At 46.5% G+C, this 24999-nt stretch overlaps 1 protein-coding gene across 1 annotated transcript; it reads left to right on the plus strand.

The window, feature by feature from the left end:
* Positions 1-7: 7 nt before the first annotated feature.
* On the plus strand, positions 8-23626 carry LOC122368248 (pickpocket protein 28-like). The gene is made up of 13 exons (XM_043341996.1): positions 8-136; positions 12494-12591; positions 12964-13179; positions 13471-13669; positions 13993-14129; positions 15559-15670; positions 16348-16459; positions 16692-16859; positions 17563-17616; positions 18236-18441; positions 18865-18965; positions 22056-22147; positions 23406-23626. The coding sequence occupies exons 1-13, from the start codon at positions 8-10 to the stop codon at positions 23624-23626; spliced, it is 1845 nt and encodes a 614-aa protein (XP_043197931.1).
* The last annotated feature ends 1373 nt before the right edge of the window (positions 23627-24999 follow it).

Genomic DNA, 24999 nt, shown 5'->3' on the forward strand with positions numbered 1-24999 from the left:
CATAGTGATGGCATCCACAGCGCAGCCAATGGAAAAGGACCTCCACGGCGTGAGCACCATCCAAAAGATCATGAAAGAAGCGGTGCAGATGTCGCAAAAGGAAGAAGTGGAGCTAGTCGCCATGCTAAAGAAGAAGGTCAGTTCGAATGGTAAACTGTCATTACAAGTGTTATGTTTGTATTTATCTGTATAATTGCAGATGTGGAAGCTGGGATAGTTCATGGAATAAGACATAATGCATAAGTTGATTGTTGATCGCCTCTTGCACCAAACTACCTAGCTGGGTAAAATCGTAAAACCTGTTTCAGAATAAGCTAATCTAACGGTGGTAAATTTGTTTGCAATAGCCCAATACATAATCATACATGTGCTTGCTAAATTTTGCACGCAAATTGTTACATTTGAGACTTGGACTGGGTATACGATGCAAAATAATCCAAGCATTGGTGCAAGAGGATTTTGGTGCAAGAGGCCTGTTTGATTTGGTGCAACCAATATTTTGGTGCAACCTGTTTGTCAGTGAGTATGTGAGTGAGTTTGTCCAAGCTTTTTTGGACCTGAAGTCAAAATGGGTGGACCGATCGGGACGAAAGTGGGAACGTTTGATTCGTCTCCGGCGAGGTAAACTTTTGGTGCTGGCCTCGGTTCGCTCGGTGCTTCGTGGCACATGCTATTCCGCTTCAAAGTTTCGGTGACACGAAATTTTTTGTCAAGGCTACAGGTCAACCCGAGGTCACGGGCAAAGCCATACTGGCGGGACACATCGGTAACACCTTGAACCAGTTTCCAGGGGGGTCACCGTCTGCGAGGGGTGCAGGCTGCACGTGCTGGGGTCGGAAAACCGTTTTGACGTGACGTGGTCGACTAAAGACTAGTGATGTACAGTATGTCTAAAAAGAATGTACCGTCGCCACTACGTGGCGCTGGTGTCGCGAGCCGGTAGTTGGCTGAATCCGCACCAGACCACACATTCCCAAGCGCTAGGTGACAGCTCTGTGCAGCGGCCGGTAGTAGCGTAAGCCCGAACCTTCGTGACACGACCCCCGGGGGGGGGGAGGGAGGGGATCGGGCGGGGCAGCGCGTGTAGGGAGGGGTGCTCCGGTGGGCTGGCAGTTGTCGCGGCCAAAGGTCAAGGAGTCACACACCAAGCGAACGGACGCTGATGTGGGTTCGTGGGGATCGTGAACTTGTGTGTGGTAGGTGCGTCTTGCGATGCACGGGTGATACGCCATGGGTCTAAGCCAAATGATTCAGGGGAGAGCTGAAGAAAAACACCTGGTCAACTACGGCGAATAATGGTGCTGAAAAATGGAAAGTATGAGTCAATGCAAGCATTCATGATTATAAACAACTTTTCTGAGGACGCAAAGGCCAGCATTGAATAACTATATCCGGATCGAAATAAGCAGTGATTTATAATTAGGGGAAGCCGGGGGAAGCCCGGGCGCGGGGGAAGCCCGGCCACCCCGTTTCCAGCTAAATTATTCACAATAAAATGCTCAACTGTTTGTCCTTTCAGCGTGGCAGCTAAGGTAACGCCAGCAAAAAAGTTAAGGCTGACAAAAATTGCATATTGTTAAAGTTATAGCGCAAAAATGATATTTTAACCCTATTAGTGGCAGGGGGGGGGGTTGTTTTTATCCACCCCTCAGGTTTTTCGGGAATATCTCCAAAACCGCTGAAGCTACGATGCTGAAATTTTCTGACTTTTCCTAAAACTAAATTGAGCACATTCCCTGAAAATTTCAAGATCATAACTTTACCAGGGGCGGCTCCAGAGCACTGGGAATTGGGGGGTCCTATTCGTGAAGCAAGTCATTTGGGCGAAGATCACGATGCTGCACCAGTTTTACGAACAGTGAATAAAAGGTATCATGTGATAACATATACAGTTATTGTGCATCCTCTTTTGACACGTTTTTGCTATAATAGGCGGATCCAGGCGTCCAAAAAGGGGGGTTATGTTTTACCTCCCAACATAGGTGCCCTGACACCGCCTATGCATTACCAATACAATTTTAGTCGTTCTCTCATAAGAAAATTATAACATAACAAGACCATTACCACCCTTTTTAGAAACAGTACCAACAAAAACCTTATTTACTATACTTTTTGTGTACCCCCAATCTCAATGATCTGTATCCGCCTATGATTTTTGAAAATGCATATTTTTAGGATCCATGTGAATTCCTGGTTCATTCTCTATCGATCGGCAAAAGTTGCGTTAAGATTGGTTCAGAAACCTGGCCGTGATAAACAGTCTAAAATGTATCTGCAATTTGCCCGTTTTTACCCCCCTCTACCCCCCAATTGACATTTTTTAATTTTTATTTTTTAGAAATGTAGATCACGTTGAGCGAAATCGAATGCCGTTTGAATTTTGAAAATCGGCCCGTTAGATCTCGAGATATCAAGGGGGGGTCGTAAACAGCCCCCCCTGCCACTAATAGGGGGTAGCCAGGAGCCTGCCACTAATAGGGTTAAGGGTTTTTAGCTAAAAAGTGAGATATCTTGCACCGTTAATGTTATACCATACAGTACTAAGATTTATACGAATGTTATGTAAGGACCGTTTAAGTGTTTGTAGTGAAGGGTGACGAGGCAGGCTGGCTTAAGTATGACATTTTTTTCGAATATCGCTGTTCTAAAATAAAAATTAGCACATTGGGGTAACCCCGGGCGAGTGGCCAAGCTTACCCCCAACCGAGAGCAATGCCACTAAACCATTGTTTTCCATGAGATAATAGGTACTGAGCAGGTTTGGTTTACACCTAGATCAAAGATAAATTTCGAAAATAAGCATGTTATCATAGACAAAGCCAGTCATGTCACTTAAGGTCAACTAGGGTCAAACTACGTTTTTGCAGATAACGCGACAGACAATGAAGCTAGAGCTTCAAAAATGGTGTCGTTGTGTTCTTCTTCATCAGCCGAGTCGAATGATATGCAATATGATGCATTAAGGTAAAAAGAAAAATAAATTTTAAGGAATTTTGAAATACACATTTTTTGTCAATTTTGCATCACGATTTTCATCGACCTGTACTGTATATGTAGTAGACGCTAGCTAAAATACCAGTAGTGACATAAACTCTATAGATGTCCAGAGCTAATCAGTACCTTAATATTTCACTTTCCGTTAATATTTGGAAAACACATAATGGTTTCATCAACTCGTTGTAAAGCGCTGGGGAGGTGGCCGGCGTTACCCCTATGCCGGGCTTACCCCAGAAAAATCAACACTTTATTAAAACTCGATTTTCTCAACCTTATACTTATTCCACGAAACCGAATTTTTGGGAAAACACGGCCAATGAACTTAGCTAGCTAGCAGGATATCAACATTTTATACAGCACGTATGGTATATAATAAAAATGAAAAAGAGCTTACTATGCCGGGCTTCCCCCGGCTTCCCCTACATGCCAAACTAATAGCGCTGCAAAACCCACCTGGTAAATTGTCAAGTCGGATTCATACCGACTTGAATTGCAAAACCCACCTAGTAAATTGTCAAGTCGGATTCATACGGACTTGAATTAAACTATCCTAAATTAAATTGTTAATTAACTTTCTAACACTGACGTTCTTTATCATATGATAAGTATGGGGTTAACCAAGATTCAGCATCTTCCGCGCTCAAACAATCACCCGTAAGGTTAGAACATTAATGGCCAGGGAAAAACAAGGTCGGGATTTGATTAACCTCGCAAAATGGTCTCAGGGGAAGGCGGCTCGGTGGTATTACGTTTGTCATGCTCAGCCGCGCCAAATAGAAATATGCACAGTGTATACAAAAAATATATACATTTTTCCGGGCAAGACCATTGTGAGGCCCTAGGGTCAACTTATAAGACAAAATCCTTTTGGCTCATCTGTTTTTCGTCAATAACTCCCGATCAACTAAAGCTACCGAGTCGATAAAGCCACTAATGGACATGGAAAGACCTGCCAAATCGATTGATATGCAATATGACCTCCTTTGACCAGCTTCGTGACCTGACGGGCTGTGACCTGACCTTAACCCAAACTTAACACCTTAAGTTGATCTCACCCGAAGAAAAAGTATACCATTCGACACGCCTGAGCTAGACAAACACGACGCGGCTAAAATCGCGGATCTGCGATCATTTTTAGCGAAGTTATTTACCAAAAACCGAACCTGTGCCTTGGACCACTTGACCTGACCTCAGAAGTCATCGGCTGACCCTAGTCCTTAAAATCGGAGACCGATCGCTACATTTCGTAACGACGGACACGATCGTTTCTTTCGTGAGGCTCTAGCTCAATTAGGGGCGAATCGGCGAAGGGGGTTGTTCCCTCAGTTCCAACCCCCCAACGCCCCCTCGGTATTCAGAAAACCTGAAAGCTGGTGAGGGTTAAAACGTTGCTCCTGAACGAGGAAGAAATGTAAAAGTCAAAGCTCTATAGACGTCCTGTAAAAATGGCCATAATAAATAAATTGGTTAGAGATAAGATGCTTTTTGAACGACTTTCTCATATAAAATCGGGTGCTGGGACCAATCTCATGAACGCTTTAGAATGGACAGGGCGTCACTGGCTTATGCTTGGGTGCAGAAAACGGCTATTAAATGCAAAATGGTTTTCACGCATTTCAGTCAATTGTATATTAACGGTCCTAGTGGCCGAACTAAAAAAGTTCGGTAGCGTTTTGCATCTGTTACGCCCTAAGAAAATACACCATCTGTTGAAGTGGGCGACCTTATTTGAATGGGAGGGCGCATTATGCATCAATCGTGTGCTTCCGTTTGTTTTGGACTGCATTTTACCACATCCACTGCTGTGGTAAAATGCAGTGAATACGACATTATCTAATGCCGTGAATACGACAGCATTTCATTTATAAGATTGGGACAATAGAGTCGCGCCCCGCGAGCTCGGTTTTCCGCTCGGCCGCTACGGGCCGAGGAAGTCGATCTTCGCCTGAGGGCAGGACGGAGGTCAGCGAGGGAGCGCGGGGTCAGCCAGGTATCGCCCAGTGCCGAGCGAGTGCCGCTCCCTCCCCTCTCTTCCCCTCTTCTCCCCTCCCCACCTCGGTATAGATGGGGACGGGGAGGGACCGAACTGCCAATGACATGCGAGCGGTCAAGGCCGCTCGCGCAGCAGCGACCCTGGCGGCCGGGTGCCGCAACTGGGATTCAGCCAAGTTACCGATTCGCCCTCCTGTGGGAGAGCCAAACCAGGGGACATAAACCCGGTTTACATAGCATATTTGACGAGGCTCTAGCTTGTTAATGTGACGATAATTTCGATGCAGTGGTCTTCAAATATTTAGATGGGATCATTTTGTAAATTGTTAAGCACCATAAGCAGCTTTTGCAACATCACGGACGGAGATATAAGCTTGCAACAAACCCTATGTAAACGTGTCTATTCTTTTTAGATATACTGTTCTTCACTGTTCATCGGAGCTTACTAGTAAAAGCAAATTTAGGACTGTAAACATGTTCATTTATATTTTTCAAATGGTATTTAATTTTTTACCAATGATGTTTAGGTATATATTGCGCAGCAAGCGGTAAATGGTGCGTACCGACAGCGAAAAACAATTACCCAAAATGCATGACGCGGGAAAATACGATAACGCATTGCGTACGGCTTTGTGGACGATGCCCATGGTATTGCGGTCATGGGTCCCTTTTTAATGCGCACTTCTTATGCGTCCGGGTATAGGTAAATAATAGACATGATTGTGTACGAGCTGTTTATGGCTTCACATGAACAGTTTCGGCGTTTAGAGCCGAACAGTTTCGGCAAACATGAACAGTTTCGGCGTTTGTCTTCTGGCGCTGCCACGCAGTCTCGATGACGTTCGAGAAGCCGGCTTTCGACTCTGACTCTGAGTTACGTACCAAAAATAGCTCGTTAGTTGTCGGTCATGGCATTGTTCTTCTCTTGTAGAATCAGTGATGCTTCTTATGCCTACATATTTGATATTCTGAGATTAAACGGACTCTATACAAAATTGACTTAAGAAATGTTTGATCTCTGAATTGTAGTGTTTATTCACCTCACCTCGGCTCTTTCCTTCCAGGACAACACTACAAATCGTAGACGATAGTTTTAGGGCCTTGCGTAGGCGTACCTAACCAAAAGGTGAAAAAATTGTTCACACCTAAGGAACCCATCATCTCACCTAAGGAACTTGTACAGGTCTGGCGGGTTTTAGCCGTAGGTTTTGCACCTAGAAAATTTAGTGTACTTCAGGGTGGCTTCGTCGTCTTAAGCTTTTAACCCGCGCCCCGCTGGGCTATTCAGCCATACGCGCCCTGCTGGGGGGGGGGCAGATTCTGCCCCCCCCCCCTGTCTAACTTCCGAACCGATGGTCGTAGAAAGACGGGGGAAAACGGCAATCGAAAGCTCTCAACAAGGCGGATCTTAAGAGCCCAAATTTTTTTGCTTAAGTAGGTCAGAGGTCAGGTCAAGGTCAGGTCAAGGGTACAAAATGCAAGTTTCTACAGTATCGGCCTTGCACCGTAGTTGCCGAAGAATGGACTGAGACTGATTGCCCAAAACGTGTTCTTAGACTACCAAGACAATATTCGTTGCACACAATGTCATTCAAAGGTCAAGGTCAGGGTCAGGTCAGGTCAGGTCAGGTCACCAAAAACAAAATATAGAAAAGGGCATGTGCGACACATGTTTTATGGGTCATTTTACTCATGGAATTCAATAGGCACACTCAATAAGTGATATGGACCACCTCTGGATGAATTTCAGGTCGAGGTCAGGTCAAGGTCAGGTCAAGTGAGGTCAAATTTCGAAGTTGGTTGTTAAGGCCTAAGAAGGTGTCTATCCGATGCAGTTTTTCACGGCGAATCGAATGGTGCTATTTTTGTTTCCGTACGAGGTCTAGAACTTCCAAAAAAATCATTTTTCAAAAAAATTGTGTGTCGTGACGTCATAAAATTTTGAATAACTCCCACATTTTTGAACCGATTCTTCTAAAAATTGGTATGTAGGTGCACATAGACCACTTCTTTGACATATATTCCGGTTTTTTCGATAAACTCAAAATTTTGGATTTTATAAATATTTTCCCTAAAAAGTCAGTTTTTTGGAAAAATTTTGGCCAAATTCCAAAATTTTCAAAACCCGAGATAGCCGTTTGATAGACAAAGTAGAATCACGTATAACCTTTTTTGTTACGTCTTGATTCCTTTAAAAATGAAGATGTTAGCGGCGTTTGAAATTTTGCCGTTTTTGAGGCGAAAATGGCGAACATGACGTCACTAAAACGTCAATTTCTCAACAATTTTCCGACGGATTTCGCTCAAATTTCAGGGAACGTGTCAAATTGATGTATGATAAGGTACTGAAAGTTTGACGTCGCTGGCGTAACGCGTTTAGAAGTTATTGGCGAAAAACGGGAGGGGGGCAGATTCTGCCCCCCCCCCCCAGCGGGGCGCGGGTTAAGTGTTGAAGATGCGATCGACCTGTTGGGTAACAAGCCGGCCATGATCGTGTAAAATGGCTTCATCGTAGATCGATTAGTTTCTGAGAATAACCGGAAATGTAAAAGAGCAAAACCTACCGGTTAATCTCGCGAGAGCCGTACGCTGTTTTGTCATGGCCTGAACATCTTATTTGATTCAAAATTCAGATAACATTTTCATTATCGTCGAAAGGTCTGCACTATAAAAAATCCAATCCAAGAAATAAAAGACAGCCTTTGTTTCTAACGTCCGGATCATAGCACATCTCTAATGACATGCATAGTAGCGGCGGAACACCTTCAATTAAGGGGGGCACTGCCGACTTTTGGTCCCATTCTTTCCATGCAACGCCCATAGGGCTAATGTTAAAATGCCAAAATCAAAGGGGGGCACGGTGCCCCGGTGCCCTCCCCGTTCCGCCGCCTATGATGACATGTGTATTATTATATTTCTACGCAGCAGAAAAGCACCTACTGCTAATTTCCTGACACTCGAGTGATAGGGACAGTCTGTTTGAGTTGCATATAAAATGAATATGCAGTTACATAGAACAATGGTAATGTGCATGTATTGTTCCATATAGGTCTTTGCGTTTGTAAACTTAACCCGCGTCCCGTAGGGCTATCAGTGGACCCTACCACCCGTGGGGGGGGGGGCGTTTCGGCACCCCCTACGATCTCGGAAATTTACGGGCCGATTTTCAAAATTCAAACGGCGTTTGATAGCCCCACCGGGGAACTAACTTGTGGCCAAGTTTCATTGGCCTAGGTCAAACCGATAACGTCACAGGTCAGGTCAAATGTAGGATTTTCACCGTTCACACTTCACAGGCATTTGAAGAGTGTTCTGAAATCAAGTAAATTGGTAAGTTATTGAAAATCATCGATGGTGAATTGTTCGCTAAGCACATACTTTGCTATCTGAGGTCACTGATACCAGGTCAGGTCACAGAGGTCAGGTCACTGGGGGTCAATTTATGAAAGTGTCGTGTGATGCATGTTTTATGGTCCATTTTACATGACAAATGCGATTATGTGGGTCAGGCAGCCTTTGGGGTTAGCTTAGGCTACGTTCTGGTAAAGGTCAGGTCAAGGTCAGGTCAAACTAGGTCAAATTTCAAAGTTGATATTTTTGCATAAAATGGGTATCGATTCGATGCAACTCGTCACGGGGAGTCTAATGGTGGCCTTCGTTTTGCCCTACGTTGTCTAGAAATGCCATAAATTTGACGTCATCATTTTTGAACAGTTTTTTTTTCGCTATAACTTGGCCAAAAAAAAAGAGATATCGCTCTGAAATTTGGTATGTAGATAGAAGACGATAAGTACTATCATACATACCGTTTTTTCGAAGCTCCAAAAACCTTTTTGGATTTTTTGGCTAATATATCCAAAAAAATACTTTTTGATTTTTAGTGGTCAAAATTCAAAAATTTCAAAAATCTGAGATGGCAGTTTTGTAGCGTTGTTAATTCTACACCTTTTGTGTCTCGATTATTTTCTGTATCTTCAAAGCTGTAGGCCTGACAGCTCTTCTCGTGAAGCTCTTTTTCGGTCGAAAATGGGAGAAAATGACGTCATTCTAACGTCATCTGTGGCCAACCTATCTGGAAAAGTTTTTGGTCACAATGTGTAAAATTGATGCCTGAAAATTTGATGGCGATATCTGCAGCCGTTTAGGAGATATCCACGGAAAAGGACGGGGGGGGGCCGTTTCGCCCCCCCCCCCTACGGGGCGCGGGTTAAGCTTGCTACCAGAATGTTCCTCTGCCCACTGCGCTGCACCATTGTCCCGCTACCCCCGTGTTCCAGCCTGGTGCCTCCGCTCGTCGGACGCGGGTCTCGGCCCGCCCTCGGTCCTCATCACGGTGGGGTCCGGTGAGCGCTCCTAAAGGAAGACGTCTGTGTCACCGACAGCGGCGCACCGCGTGGCAGCACCGGTCTCCCTCGGTGAGTGCCGGTCTAAAATTGGACAGGGAGCAGTGGACGGCGGAAGGTGGACAGGGGACAGTGAACATTAGACAGTAGACAGTGGACAGGGGACAGGGAACAGGGGACAGCGACATTAGATAGTAGACAGTTGACAAAAGGCAGGGGACAGGGGACAGTGGACAGTGGACAGTGGACAGTGGACAGTGGACAGTGGACATTGGACATTGGACAGTGGACAGGGGACAGTAGACAGTGGACACTTAACAGCGGACAGTGGACACTGGACATTGGACAGTGACAGTGCAGCATCCCCTGGACACTGCAGTACCAATACATATTCATCCTGGACACTGGACAATGCAGTACCCTTGTCAAGTAGAATGATACCCACGGCCGAGCAAAAGAACCCCTCTCGATCAGTGCCATCGTCAGCTCTCCCCCATTCGGTAAGTGTAATGCTTCGCCCCGCATTAGGGTTCAAGTGGCCGCCCGACACTATCATCTTTTGCAGACGTGCAGTAGGGCTCCAACACAAAACGCTCCCATAAATCCATTTGTGTTATTGTCCGATGGAGGTCTAAGTGATTGGCGTGTTCTCGTATAAGGGTGGTCATTTTCTCTACCAAACAGGTGATATACCGGCAACAGGTGAAATCCATTACCGCAGCGCATTTTAGCAGCGTCTTTCTCATGTGGTGCTTTGTTCCAATGTCTACTCCTCTGGCATCACGTTACATAAGGGCACTAGATATTTACTCAGCGTATTGGTCGGTATTCGTAACTTGCTATTCATTATCATGTCCTAATGATTTATGAAGATCATTGACATAATCAGCTTAAAAATATTTTTTTACCCAAACAGCTTAACATTTTGAATTCAGTTCCATTTACCACCTCCCAACCCAGCCTAGTGTTGAACTTCAGTTAATGCTTTTCTAAGCTCTTATTTTTCCGTCCTTTTTCGATGCTTAGTACCTACATATGCCAAAGAAAAGAGCTGAAATGGTATGCTGAAACGAAACTTCTTATATGTAGACGCCTGTACGCTGGCATTTTTATATTGTAAAGTTTGGCATTTCATCTAACGAATAGTCGAAAAGCTTGTCGAGGTTTATGGACGCGTTGGGCTCTTCCACTCCCCCCCCCCCCCACGCAACCGCCTTCCCACGCATCCCCATCGAGAGCAGGTTGTACTTATATACCTGTCGCAAATGATTTAGTCCGGTACAGTCTATCCTCCAGGCGTGTCATTTTCCGGCGCAGTCTATCACCCAAACGATACGGCACGGAGTTTAGACTGTACCGCCAGACAGCGCGCCTTGAGGTTAGTCTGTACCGCCAGACAGCGCGCCTTGAGGTTAGTCTGTACCGCCAGACAGCGCGCCTTGAGGTTAGTCAGTACCGCCAGACAGCGCGCCCGGAGTTTAGACTTTACCGACAGACAGCGCGCCTGGAGGGTAGACTGTACTGTAAGGCAGTGCGCCTAGTAGATAGACTGTACCGCCAGACAGCGCGCCCGGAGTTTAGACTTTACCGACAGACAGCGCGCCTGGAGGGTAGACTGTACCGTAAGGCAGTGCGCCGAGAGAGTAGACTGTACCGCCAGACAATGCACCTTGTGGAATGTGGATAGACTGAGCCGTATGGCAGTGAGCCTAGTGGATAGACTGTACCGCCAGTCAGCGTGCCTTGATGTTAGCCTGTACCGCCAATCAGTGCGCCTGGAGGTTAGACTGTGCCGTGACCGTGAGGCATTGCGCCTGGATGGTAGACTGTGCCGTAAGGTAGTGCGCCTGGATGGATTGACTGTACCGGAAGGCAGTGCACCTCGAGGTTAGATTGTGCCGCAAGGCAGGGCGCCTGGCCAATAGACTGTACCGTCAGGCATTGCGCCTAGGCCTAGAGGATAGACTGTATGTACCACGAGGCGGCACGCCTGTAGGATAGACTGCCGTGAGACAGTGCGCCCATTAGGATAGACTGCCGTGTGCGCCTATCTACTAGGCGCACTGCCTTACGGTACAGTCTATCCACCAGGCACGCTGTCTGGCGGTGCAGTCTATCTACTAGGTGCACTGCATTATGGTACAGTCTATCCACTATGCGCACTGCCTTACAGTACAGTCTACCCTCAAGGCGCGCTGTCTGGTGGTACAGTCTATCCACCAGGCGCACTGTCTGGCGGTACAGTCTAACCTCAAGGCGCACTGCCATACGGCACAGTCTATCCACAAGGTGCATTGCCTGGCGGTACAGTCTAACCTCAGGGTGCGCTGCCTTACGGTACAGTCTACCCTCCATGGCGCGCTGTCTGGCGGTAAAGTCTAAGCTCCAGGCGCACTGTCTCATGGCACAGTCTATCCTCCGTACGCACTGCCGTACGGTACAGTTTATCCTCCAGGTGCACTGCTTTGCGGTACAGTCTATCCACCAGGCACGCTGTCTGGCGGTACAGTCTAACATCAAGGCGCACTATCTGGCGGTACAGTCTACTCTCTCGGCGCACTGTCTCACGGCACAGTCTATCCTCCGTACGCACTACCGTACGGTACAGTTTATCCTCCAGGCGCACTGCCTCACGGCACAGTCTATCATTCAGGCGCGCTGTCTGGCGGTACAGTCTATCCACTAGGCGCGCTAGCTGGCGGTACAGTCTATCCACTAGGCACTGCCTCGCGGCAGTCTGCATTTAAAGTGACATCGGAATGCGGAACTGACAGGGAATAACTAGTGTATATTCAAAGGCGAAGAATGCTGGGAGCTCTATAAGATACATATATGTACCTACGCAAAATGTACCTACGCCTCATCTCCGGAACAATTGATCTGATTTGCAAAACTTAAACGGAGTTTGATAGTCCCGGAAAATTGTTGGACTTCACAAACAGAACTTACAGAAAAGTCTAGTGAAATGCGAATACATTTTAGAAAAGCCCCAAGAGTCGGTTCTATACGTACATTTACATACATGCATACATATGTGTGGATAAACGATGATAGGGTCACATTTAGGGGTTGAATTCCTTCTCTCTTTACGGGAGTGCGTATAGAAAATGTGCATTATTTTGTAGCCTTGTGCGGTAATTACATGCGATTGGCTTTTTCAGGGATATCGCGACATTTTCCGTGAACAGGCTGAGAAGTATTGCGAAGAGACCACCATCCATGGTGTCAAGTACTTGGCCAGGGAGAGGTCAGCTAAACGGTGAGCAATCCTGTCATCAGAATTTATTTGGTGTGTTTCGTGTAGGAACGTTGAGCATCTAGAAGAGTCAGTCTTGCTTGCATTATCACAGATATATGAAAAAATCAAAATAATATCGTATACCAATGAGTGAGAACTAATCTCAACCAAGTCTTGCGGTAGTGTCGAGCCTGGTTACTCCACTATAGGCACACAACTGTTTGTGCTGCTCTTCCTATTGCTCTGTTTTGGGTTGCTGTTACCTCATATATGTGAGATTCATAACATATAATGTAAAATATTATGTTACTTGCTAAAGCGCTCACAAAAATGTCAATAAAAGTCGTCGGTAGAACTGGTATTCGAAACTGTACATATGTGCCCCCGTTTCAGCTGGTACTGGGGCGTCATTGTGCTGGGCACGTTCTGCTCAGCGTCGTTCCTCATTTACGGCGTGGTGGACAACTACTTCCGGTCTCCGACACTGGTCAGCATTGAGACGACCGACTACCCGGTGCACCGGATCCCTTTCCCGGCGCTGACCATCTGCAACCTGAACAAGATCAGCAACAGCAGCCTGCCGCCCGACCAGCAGACTGTGCTGGGAAGGTGAGTCGCCGAGTCGCGTCGTGACCGCAGAGTCGTGACCGCCGAGTCTTGTACCGCAGAGTCAAACCGCTGACCTACCGCTGCTGGGTTGTGTACCGCTGAGTCGTGCACCGCAGACTCATTTACCGCTGAGTCGTGCACAGCAGAGTCATGCACCACTGACTCATGCACCGAGTCATGCAGAGTCATGTATCGCTGATTCGTGTGCTGCTGATTCACCACTGAGTCATGTACCGCTGATTCGTGTGCTGCTGATTCACCGCTGAGTCATGTACCGCTGATTCACCACAGAGTCGTGTACCCGAACGAGACCGAGTGGCGTCAGCGCGTGCTGGACGCTCTGGAGATCGCCTACATGGACTCGTGCGCCGGCGGCCGCTGTCCCCTCTCGGCCGACTCGTGTGAGGGAGACCACTGCCTCCCCTCGGCAGAAACCCGCCGCAGAACACATGACATACCTCCGGAACAAGTCCGGAAAATCATGGCGATGGTGAGCTCTGGGGACAAACGCGTCCTTCCAATATTTATTCTGGTTTGTTTCTATTATTTTTTCGTGATGCTCTCTCTCTCTCTCTCTCTCTCTCTCTCTCTCTCTCTCTCTCTCTCTCTCTCTCTCTCTCTCTCTCTCTCTCTCTCTCTCTCTCTCTCTCTCTCTCTCTTTCTTTCTACCTTTTCCCCCCGTCTTTTTCTCTCTCTCCAATAAGAGCGAAAAATAAAAGCATGCATAGAAGTATACGTATAAAGTATCTTGCCTGTCACACCGTTGTGTGTGCTTTCATTACGACCAGCGACACGTTAATTTTCTCCGTGCAGACTTCACCGTCGTGCGATGAGATGGTCGTCGCCTGTCTCTGGAGAGGCCGGAAGACACCATGCTCGAAACTCTTTAAAACGCAACGGACCGACCTCGGCTACTGCTGCCTGTTCAACGCGCACTACGACAGCGCCAAGTGAGAAAACGATGTTTTTTGAACGTTTAGGGGAAGCCGGGGGAAGCCCGGCATAGTAAGCTCTTTTTCATTTTTATTACATACCATACGTGCTGTATAAAATGTTGATATCCTGTTATCTACGTTCATTGGCCGTGTTTTCCCAAAAATTCGGTTTTGTGGAATAAGTATAAGGTTGAGAAAATCTAGTTTTAAAAAAGTGTTGATTTTTCTGGGGTAAGCCCGGCATAGGGGTAACGCCGGCCACCTCCCCAGCGCTTTACAACGAGTTGATGAAACCATTATGAGTCTTCCAAATATTAACGGAAAGTGAAATATTAAGCCACTGATTAGCTCTAGACATCTTAGAGTTTATGTCACTACTGGTATTTTAGCTAGCGTCTACCACATATGCAGTACAGGTCGATGAAAATCGTGATGCAAAATTGACAAAAAATGCGTATTTCAAAATTCCTTAAAATTTATTTTTCTTTTTACCTTAATGCATCATATTGCATATCATTCGACTCGGCTGATGAAGAAGAACACAACGACACCATTTTTGAAGCTCTAGCTTCATTGTCTGTCGCGTTATCTGCAAAAACGTAGTTTGACCCTAGTTGACCTTAAGTGACATGACTGGCTTTGTCTATGATAACATGTTTATTTTCGAAATTTATCGTTGATCTAGGTGTAAACCAATTCTGCTCAGTACCTATTATCTCATGGAAAACAGTGGTTTAGTGGCATTGCTCTCGGTTGGGGGTAAGCTTGGCCACTCGCCCGGGGTTACCCCAATGTGCTAATTTTTATTTTAGAACAGCGATATTCGAAAAAAAAATGTCATACTTAAGCCAGCCTGCCTCGTCACCCCTCACTACAAACACTTAAACGGTCATTACATAACATTCGTATAAATATTAGGACTGTATGGTATAACATTAACAGTGCAACGTATCTCACTTTTTAGCTAAAAACCCTTAAAATATCATTTTTGCGCTATAACTTTAACAATATGCAATTTTTGTTAGCCTTAACTTTTTTGCTGGCGTTACCTTAGCTGCCATGCTGAAATGACAAACAGTTGAGCATTTTATTGTGAATAATTTAGCCGGAAACGGGGTGGCCGGGCTTCCCCCGCGCCCGGGCTTCCCCCGGCTTCCCCTACATTTGCAACGTTCTAATTCTTCTTTTGTACGTATGTAAGTGCGTATATACCTAATAACTATGACGTATTTAGTTCCTTTAGGTATATTTGCTCGATTTCTCTGAGAAGATGGTGGCATGCGTTTGTTCTCTTCAGTAATGCCCCATTTCAGTTCCACCTCAGCAACATCCCGGTCAATATACCCTACGTGGATATCCGCTTCATCTCTGTTCGCTGGCGCCCCTGATGGCAGCTCACACGGTCGACGCTTGTGTCACATAGCGGCGCTGCCCGACGTTCCAGGCAGGACGGGGTACTGTACAGCGGCTCCGGTAACAAGAACGGTCTCACCGTGATGATCGACGTCAAACGCTACGAGTACTACCTCTCCCATTTTCTATCCGTCGGGTTCAAGGTTAGATAGGCGACGAGACAGGCTGACGGTTGGACTTGTTCTTGTCGGTACATTTTCTATTGAGCACTAAATAATAAACACAGATGAAAATATCGTATGCATGCTGCATGCAGTAAGAAATAACAAAGCCCATGTGTATATGCCAAGGCAAGCATGTCGTTAGGCGGCACGGGTGGACATCGATAGCAGCGCCTCTAGCGGTCACTAGGGAAAGCTGGGCTGTAGGCGACGAAATACCGGCTGAGTTGTTACACGTTGAATAGGTTTATACATAGACATCCGTCTTGTAAAAAAGTTGAACTTTTGCCTTCAATATTTCTAGAGGCAATTTTAGAAGTGATCTTCACATCTTGCAAAACCGTTTAGATTATTGTATTCACTCCAAGCCTTCCTTATTGTTCTTGATGATGCTGGAACTATTTATAATTAGTGTTAATCTAGCTTAGTAACGTAAGATATTGTGCAAACGATGGAAAAACATAAAAGGAAGATTTTAAATGCAATTGTATTTAATAATTGATGGTAGAATCTTTACACAGCAAGGAAAAGTTGCATGCTAACTGATAATTTAAAGCTCTTGGGGCCAGATGTTTTCTTCCTTCCTTACGTCGCCCCAATGGCCGCGAATACACTTGTGATAACGCCTATCGTGTAAGAGGCTATTCGCTTTGCTGCAGATTTTAGTTCACGGAACTCACGACGAGCCGGAGGTGCGTCAGCGAGGAATGGCCATACCGCCGGGACAGGAGATTTTCGTGGCCGTCACTGCTGAGGAGACCTACACCACAGGTAAGGTAACCGGAGGTGCGTCGGCGTGCAATAGCAATACCGTCGTGCAAGCTTTCCGTGGCCGTCATTATAGTCCACTCGGAAATAACAACATAAAGACGCGCGAACAAAAATAAAATTTTAAATCTAAACAAAAATCAAGATAAATGATTTCTACCAAATATCGCAGCACCATTTTAATTACCCAACTACCCGGCGTCTAGACTGGTCTCTTCGTCTCTGCGTGTTGCAGCGCGTGCCGAGTCCAGTTTCACGCCGGAGGAGCGGAACTGCTACATGGAGCACGAGCGAGCGCTGCGGCACGCCGACACCACCTACTACACGCTGGCCAACTGCCTGCTCAGCAGAGAGGCCCAGGCGCTGGTCGACCGGTGCGGCTGCGTGGCCTTCTACATGCCAGGTATGAGAGGGTGGATTTAGACGAATGGCATGAGATATAAATCAGTCTGTAATCAAGTCAGTCTCTGTCGGAAATCAAAGTCACGAGCGAAATCACGGAGATGTCAAATGTCCGTAATTTCGTTCGTTGCTTTGATTTCCGGCAGAGACCTTGGCAGAGAGTCAGAGACTGATTTAATTTTACAGGCTGATTAGTAGTCAATGCACAAATATTTTTTGAAAGAGGGATGAAGTAAAGGATTAAGTGACAAATAATTACAAATTGTCAAAGTATGGATTAGGTATAGGTAGGTATCAATTTATCGCTCCAATACGGCTCAAACGTTACGAAATGTATAGGGCGCAACCCAAGTGAAAGTTGGGAAGGCATGCTGAAGGATTGGAGACTAGGGGTATTTGTAGTTTATGTTTATAGGCTATCGTACTCAGTAGGTACTGACAAAAGACATGAGTGGAACTGGTCGACAAGGCCAGATAGGTGTAACTACGGATAAATAATTCGAACTCACTAACTTGTAAAGTTTAACTTCCGGAAAAAAACGAGTTGATATGGTGCGTCTGAAATCACAAAAAGTGTGCTCATGTTTCGGGAAGGCTGCTTCACATTTTTTAGAGCAATTCGACGTTTACCGTATGGAGACTCGTTTCTCTTGCGCAATGCCGGCTATAACTTACAAGCTAATGTTATTTCTTCCGCTACACAGGAACCGCCAAAATATGCCATGAAAAAGATTTACCGTGTCTTCAGACGTTCTTGCGTAAGTAATTGCAGCTGCTCGAAGCTTTTTATTCACTTATTTTTCCAAGCCCGTATTGGTCTAATTGCACTCCTCGGGACATAGCTTGCCTTTCAGACATCCTTTTCCTTTTACATTTTTCAAACACTTATGCAACACAATGTCGTTTCCTCTCTCACGCCAGTTTTACGGTCTTTCACATGTTGATTAAAGAGTTAAAAGTTGGGTCGTAGATATAACATTGTTGCTCTGCATTGCCATAGAAATGGTAAAGCAACAAAATCATCGGAAGTAATGTGGCTTTTCATGCCTAGCTTTTTAGTTATGTTCGTCGGCTAACCTTAATAAAATATTGCTATCTTATTATGCTTCAAAACTTTATATGATAATTATTATTACAATTATAAGCACACGATTAAAAGTTATGACTTTAAGTACACGAATGAAAATTGTAATTAATATAACACGAATAATCTTCAATAAGTAAACACAAAATTTTACTTTTATAACTCCGCGAAATATGATTGCACGCCACTTTTATTTGTGTGCCAACATCGGTTGTCCAGTCTTTGCTCCCCATTTAGGGCTTGGGGTGAAACGTGATTTTTACGCACCGACAACGTTTTGGGCTACGTTTCAGACCATCTTTCTCGAGACTTCAACCTGTCGGCTGAGTTTTGGGAGCACTGCCTACCAGCGTGCGACGAAACAAAGTATTCCACAGAGCTCTCGAGCTCACTTTTCCCGAGCCAGGAACTGATCAAGAACGAGGCTTTCAGTGATATTTTCAAGGCAATCGTCACCAGAATGTGTGCATCTCTGATCGGCGTAACCCAGCAGCAATCGGTGAGCTCCGGTTTGTGTGCTCTCAAGGGTGACTTGACGTGAACGCTGAACAGTTATAATGCGGTGAAGTGAATGCACCTCATTGCTTTATTGAGCCAGAAGTGCTCATTGTATGCGATTGCCTGCAGTGATTCGTGATAACTCTCTGTTGAATAGCTCTAGGAAGTGGGATTATTGAAAGTAAGAAAGTTTTACGTGTATTATTGACCAAGTCTTCTTCTGTGCTGTCCAGCAGATGCTACATAGAATGGGAATCATACCGGCGTTCTGGTTAACTATGTAATATCGCCTGCCCGGGGGTTCCACTAACTAGTCTCGCTGTTTTGCTGTTAACTAACGTCGTCTATCACCGGACTCCCAATAACTAATGTTGTTTGCCTCCGGACTCCCGTTAACTAATGTCGTCTGTTTGCTGGTTGCCAGAAGGAGTGTTCTCTGATCCTGGCGGGGAAGGGGGCTGAAGAGCTCCTGGCCAACGACTCGCTGACGGAGCCGCTCTACCCCCTGGCCGTCAACTACGCTAGGTAAGATTCCGACGGTCAGTTCGTCCACCCGTCACACTGACCCCGTCACCCGTCACGCCGTTCACCCGGCGGACGGACGTCACCCGTCCGTCCGTCGTATATCCCGCGCCCCGCTGGGCTATTCAGCCATACGCGCCCTGCCGGGAGGGCAGATTCTGCCCCCCCCCCCGCCCCTGTCTAACTTCCGAACCGATGTTCGTAGAAAGACGGGGAAAACGGTAATCGAAAGCTCTCAACAAGGCGGATCTTAAGAGCCCAATTTTTTTCTTAAGTAGGTTAGAGGTCAGGTCAAGGTCAGGTCAAGGGTACAAAATGCAAGTTTCTACAGTATCGGCCTTGCACCGCATCTTGCCGAAGAATGGACTGAGACTGATTGCCCAAAACGTGTTCTTAGACTACCAAGACACTATTCGTTGCATACAATGTCATTCAAAGGTCAAGGTCAAGGTCAGGTCAGGTCAGGTCAGGTCACCAAAAACAAAATATAGAAAAGGGCATGTGCGACACATGTTTTATGGGTCATTTTATTCATAGAATTCCATAGGCACGCTCAATATGTGATATAGACCACCTCTGGATGATTTTCAGGTCGAGGTCAGGTCAAGGTCAGGTCAAGGTCAGGTCAAGTGAGGTCAAATTTTGAATTTGGTTGTTAGGCCTAAAAAGGTGTCTAACTGATGCATTTTTTCACGGCGAATCGAATGGTGCTATTTTTGTTCCCGTACGAGGTCTAGAACTTTAAAAAATCATTTTTTTTTCAAAAATTTTGTGTGTCGTGACGTCATAAGATTTTGAATTACTCCCACATTTTTGAACCGATTCTTCATAAAATTGGTATGTAGGTGCACATAGACCACTTCTCTGATATATATTCCGATTTTTTGATGCACTCAAAATTTTGGATTTTATTCTTATTTTCCCAAAAAAGTCAGATTTTTTAAGAAAAAAATTGGGCTCAAATCCAAAATTTTCAAAAACCGAGATAGCCATTTGATAGACAAAGTAAAATCACGTATAACCGTTTTTGTTACGTCTTGATTCCTTTAAAAATGAGGATGTTAGCGGCGTTTCAAATTTTGCCGTTTTTGAGGCGAAAATTGCGAACATGACATCACTAAAACGTCGATTTCTCAAAGAGTTTCCGACGGATTTTGCTCAAATTTTCAGGGAACATGTCAAATTAATGTATAATAAGGTACCTACTGAAAGTTTGACATCGCTGGCGTAACGCGTTTAGAAGTTATTGGCGAAAAACGGGAGGGGGCAGATTCTGCCCCCCCCCCCCTCAGCGGGGCGCGGGATATGAATACACACTGGGCCACTCACACTGCCAAGCGGTGTTATTTGAGCGCACACAGACACAGCACATTGTTCGTGGTATATGGCAATGGAGACGAGCCGATGACCGACGACTTTCACTTGACAGGCGTGTTGCAGAGTCATAAAAAACATTCAGGCTGCTGTTTTGCAGTCAATGATAGGTACTTATCATTTCACGTGGCTTAGTGAAATTAAAAAAAAAATACTTCTATTTTCCCACTAGGTAATTTTCCCCATATTTTTACGGAGCGAGCGAAGCGAGCGTAGTCTTTCCTTAGATTAACGGAAATTTCTGAGTATGAGCGGCCGGCCGGCCGGCCGGCCGGCCGGCCGTGGTCACGCTTTTGCGAGGCTGATATCTCAGCAACCACTTGACCGATTTACATGCGGTAATTTTTGTAGGGTAGCTTCATTCCTTCTACCAAGTATTGCACTATTCCCGATGCATGTGGGTGACCCCTTATGCACGTGCCACGTGCAAAACGAAGAGGTGTCACTTTTGTAATTGTTGCAATATCTCGGTAACTACTGGGCCGATTGCGCTGAAAGTTGGCATGTAGGTAGGCACCCACTAGGCAATGCATATCCATGTGCCAGAGTTGGGGTGCTGCTGCACGTGCGCACGTGCAGGGGTCGTTTCCAGATCTCGAGAACGGCTGGACCGATTGCGCTCAAATTTGGTACACGGTTACGCAGCAGTTAGTAGGGTGCCGTGCACAAGTCAGTTGGGACCCATTTTGCACGTGCGCACGTGCAGGGTGCCGCTTCCAGATCTCGAGAACGGCTGGGCCGATTGTGCTCAAATTTGGCACATCGCTAGAGACCTGTTAGTAAGGTGCCGTGCACAAGTTAGTTGGAGGTACCCCTCACAATTTCGCACGTGCAAGGCCCACCCTCTCGCTCGCTCCGTTAGTCGCCACAAAAAGCGTTATACTGGTTTTATCTCTTCAGGCTGGGTTTTAACTTTTAATTAACTAAATAAATAACACAAGACAAATTATTACGGAGCGAGCGAAGCGAGCGTAGTCTTTCCTTAGATTAACGGAAATTTCTGAGTATGAGCGGCCGGCCGGCCGGCCGGCCGGCCGTGGTCACGCTTCTACGACGCTTATATCTCAGCAACCACTTGACCGATTTACACGCGGTAATTTTTGTAGGGTAGCTTCATTCCTTCTACCAAGTATTGGACTATTCCCGATGCATGTGGGTGACCCCTTATGCACGTGCCACGTGCAAAACGAAGAGGTGTCACTTTTGTAATTGTTGCAATATCTCGGTAACTACTTGGCCGATTGCGCTGAAAGTTGGCATGTAGGTAGGCACCCACTAGGCAATGCATATCCATGTGCCAGAGTTGGGGTGTTGCTGCACGTGCGCACGTGCAGGGGTCGATTCCAGATCTCGAGAACGGCTGGACCGATGGCGCTCAAATTTGGCACATGGTTAGGGACCGGTTAGTAGGGTGCCGTGCAAAAGTCAGTTGGGACCCATTTTGCACGTGCGCACGTGCAGGGTGCCGCTTCCAGATCTCGAGAACGGCTGGCCCGATTGTGCTCAAATTTGGCACATCGCTAGAGACCGGTTAGTAGGGTGCCGTGCACAAGTCAGCTGGAGGTACCCCCTCGAAATTTCGCACGTGCAAGGCTCACCCTCTCGCTCGCTCCGTTAGTCGCCCTAAAAGGCGTTATACTGGTCTAATATTCGTTCGTTTTATGACTGATTTGTGTTTTAAAGTTATACTACTAATAAAACGTTCGTTCTTGTTCCCAGGCTCAACATGGCCAAGCTGCACGTTTTCTTCAAGACGAACTCGGTCACGCGGTACAAACGAGACTTGATGTACACCATCGACCAGATCATAGGTAAGATGCCATGCTACGGATTTTTTTTTCATGCATGCTACGTGTGTAATGAAGACGTTTCGGTGACCAGGCGGGCTGTTTTCAGATCAGCACAATGAATGCGAGGAGACTCCATTCATAACGCAGGTACATTACATACGTGTACGTGCATTCAATTATGAGCGCATCACAATGCTTAAACTATCTGCTTGATATAGACGAAAATTTCACATTCATGTTTTTCTATCTCCCTTTGCTTGTCGTTTACTTGTTTGGTTATTTCTTTTGTAGAGTTAGGCTTTTTCAGTCTAACAAGACCTTTTCGTAGCCGCGGAAGGGTGATAGGAATTACAGGAAGACATTGGCCTGCATAGCCGCCCAGGTGCGCCACCGGGGCCGAGCCAGTCAAGCCTTCTCATGGATAGGCTGACCAGTCCCGTAAACGTTCACCTCATGGCACAACTGGCCTGCTTCTGAGAATATAAGGTGACCGTTCGATGAATGTCGGATAAAGGTTCAGAATGAATATCTAGCCTGGATCAGGGGTTTGAGGCGTGGAGGAGAAGGGCATGACTGCTTTGAGGATTGAACGACATAGAACGGTGTGTTCGTCCCTACACTGTATGTAGGACCTACAGTGTAGGACCTACAATGTAGGTATACTTATTTACATTTTACGGGCACTCAATATGTCAATGTCAATATTGTATGTGTATGTGTATCAATATTGTATGTCAATATAAAATGTCAATGCAACTTGCAAACAATAATATGCTGGTGGCTGCATGGTCAAACGTCAACATGGATGGTGAACAATGATCATGAACCGTCTATCTTCCATTGGCTTCACGATCAAGAAGACCATGGTCCATGGGCAGGGCAGAGCTGGTTAATGAACTGATGCCATTATGAACTCGAGTGAACTCCGCTGGCTAGGTAGTCATAAGTCAGAGTCACGAGTCACGACTCACGGGTCTGCCTGTAGGATTGGGGACCCATCGTTGGTGAAATCGGCCCTGCACCAGTCGCGGTAGCGCCATCTACACTACAGCTGCCTCAGTGGCGACGTCTACATCGTGCGGTAGAAAGCTGCCCATCACTAGTTATAACATTGGTACCTATAGGCCTGATAAGCCTGTAATTATGTAATTCGGTCAATTTAGCTTCATGAGTCCAATTAATGTTTAGACGTCAAAGTGACAGCGAGATTTTGTACCTTCTGGTCCGGAAAACAGCACCCATTCGATCTGTCAACCCCTGCTTTCTGTGCTGTCGGCAGCCAACATCGGCGGACTGCTCGGACTCTTCATGGGCTTCTCGCTGGTGACCTTCTTCGAGCTGATCTACTATTTCGTGCTGAACCTGAGCCCGGGGTCGCGCGGCTCCGGAGGCCGAGTGGCTCCCACCGCGAGCCCGCGCCCGGCGCCCGCCCAGGCGCCCTCGCCAGACACCAGAGAGGGCGCTGGCGCCCCCGTGGGCTCTGGTGCGCCCCCTGGCTGAAAAGGTGAATCGGCTGAAGGGGAGACGGTGCCGGGTCCCCTAGAGGGTGGGCACCCATAATTGGTGATGTAAATAGGCTGGTGAGTGATGAGCCTGCGAGGAAGCGTCTATTGACCGTTCATGTGAAACGAGATGATGCCAGTGTTATCGTGAATGCCGGTCGAAATAGTCTGCAGCGGTGAAACAGAGTGATGTATAAGTATGTCCATGTCGTGCTTGTATCCGATTCTTGTATTCCTTGTATCCGATTGTATTGTGCTTGTATCCGCATGAAACTGAAATCGTAAGCGTTCTTTGTGCTTTCAATGTCCGGCGTGTCTGATTTTACTTCGGCTATTATTGTTCACATTTTCGTCAAATGTGGGTGCCCGGTGCAATTTACATTATGGTACATTATATCGTTTTATGGGCGTAAGAATAGTCGAACGTTTCATTTCGGAGTTTCGCCATAGTGGCGGGTCATTTTCGCCAAACTCTTCAATTTTTTCTTCTGTTCTACTCATTATATCGAAAACTGCACAACTAATCCTTATGCCTATCTCATGGTCACTTGAAATTATAGGTCATGAAACGCCATCACCAGTTTGTGGTAAATGGTAATAGGCAACTTAACAGACACATGCATCTAGAACGATCGGTAATACACCTTATATGTATGTGTTTAGCTCAACTGTTTTTTTACTTTAGTATTGGCGATAGCTTTCCTTCCAGTACCGCTTTCAGCAGTCCCTCGAGTCTCGACTCAATTCGTTCTAAGTTTCACATGAACACAGGATTTCATTTGTTCCTTCCATCAGCGGGACATGTTTGGATAAATCTCCCAGCAGGGCAGGGCGAGAGCATCCAGCTCATACTTCTCAGGAGTGGCAAGCTGTGAAAGAAGTGCTTTAAATGACGCTGCAATTCGGCTGAGATACCATGACGCCACGTTTCGATAGGTGACGTCACGGTGCTATGTGGGCGGAGTATCCGATATGACGTCACGCCATCAGGTGGGCGGAATTCCTGATGGTCCGGTGTCGGTTCCCGTTATCGGATGGCTCCCCTCTGTTCGTCTGTCATCACACTCCATGTGGCGCAACGGCCAGTGACGTCATCGGCAGCTGCCGGAACTGTGACGTCACAGCGGGTTGTGGGGAGGGGCCGCGGCTGACCGGGGTTCCATTGCGCTGAACACCCTGGCTGGCCGCTACTGTACAGTGAACATTGCATAGCGACCTCTCCCCGCGACATGAAGTTCGTACGCGTCAGGGTCATGGCATTTTTAGGGTTGTGTAAAATTGATCACATCCAGGCGCGCACACAGGATTTTTAAATAGGGGAAGCCGGGGGAAGCCCGGGCGCGGGGGAAGCCCGGCCACCCCGTTTCCGGC

Source organism: Amphibalanus amphitrite, unplaced genomic scaffold (assembly GCF_019059575.1).
Source record: "Amphibalanus amphitrite isolate SeventyFive unplaced genomic scaffold, NRLGWU_Aamphi_draft 000934F_arrow, whole genome shotgun sequence".
Lineage (NCBI taxonomy): Eukaryota > Metazoa > Arthropoda > Thecostraca > Balanomorpha > Balanidae > Amphibalanus > Amphibalanus amphitrite.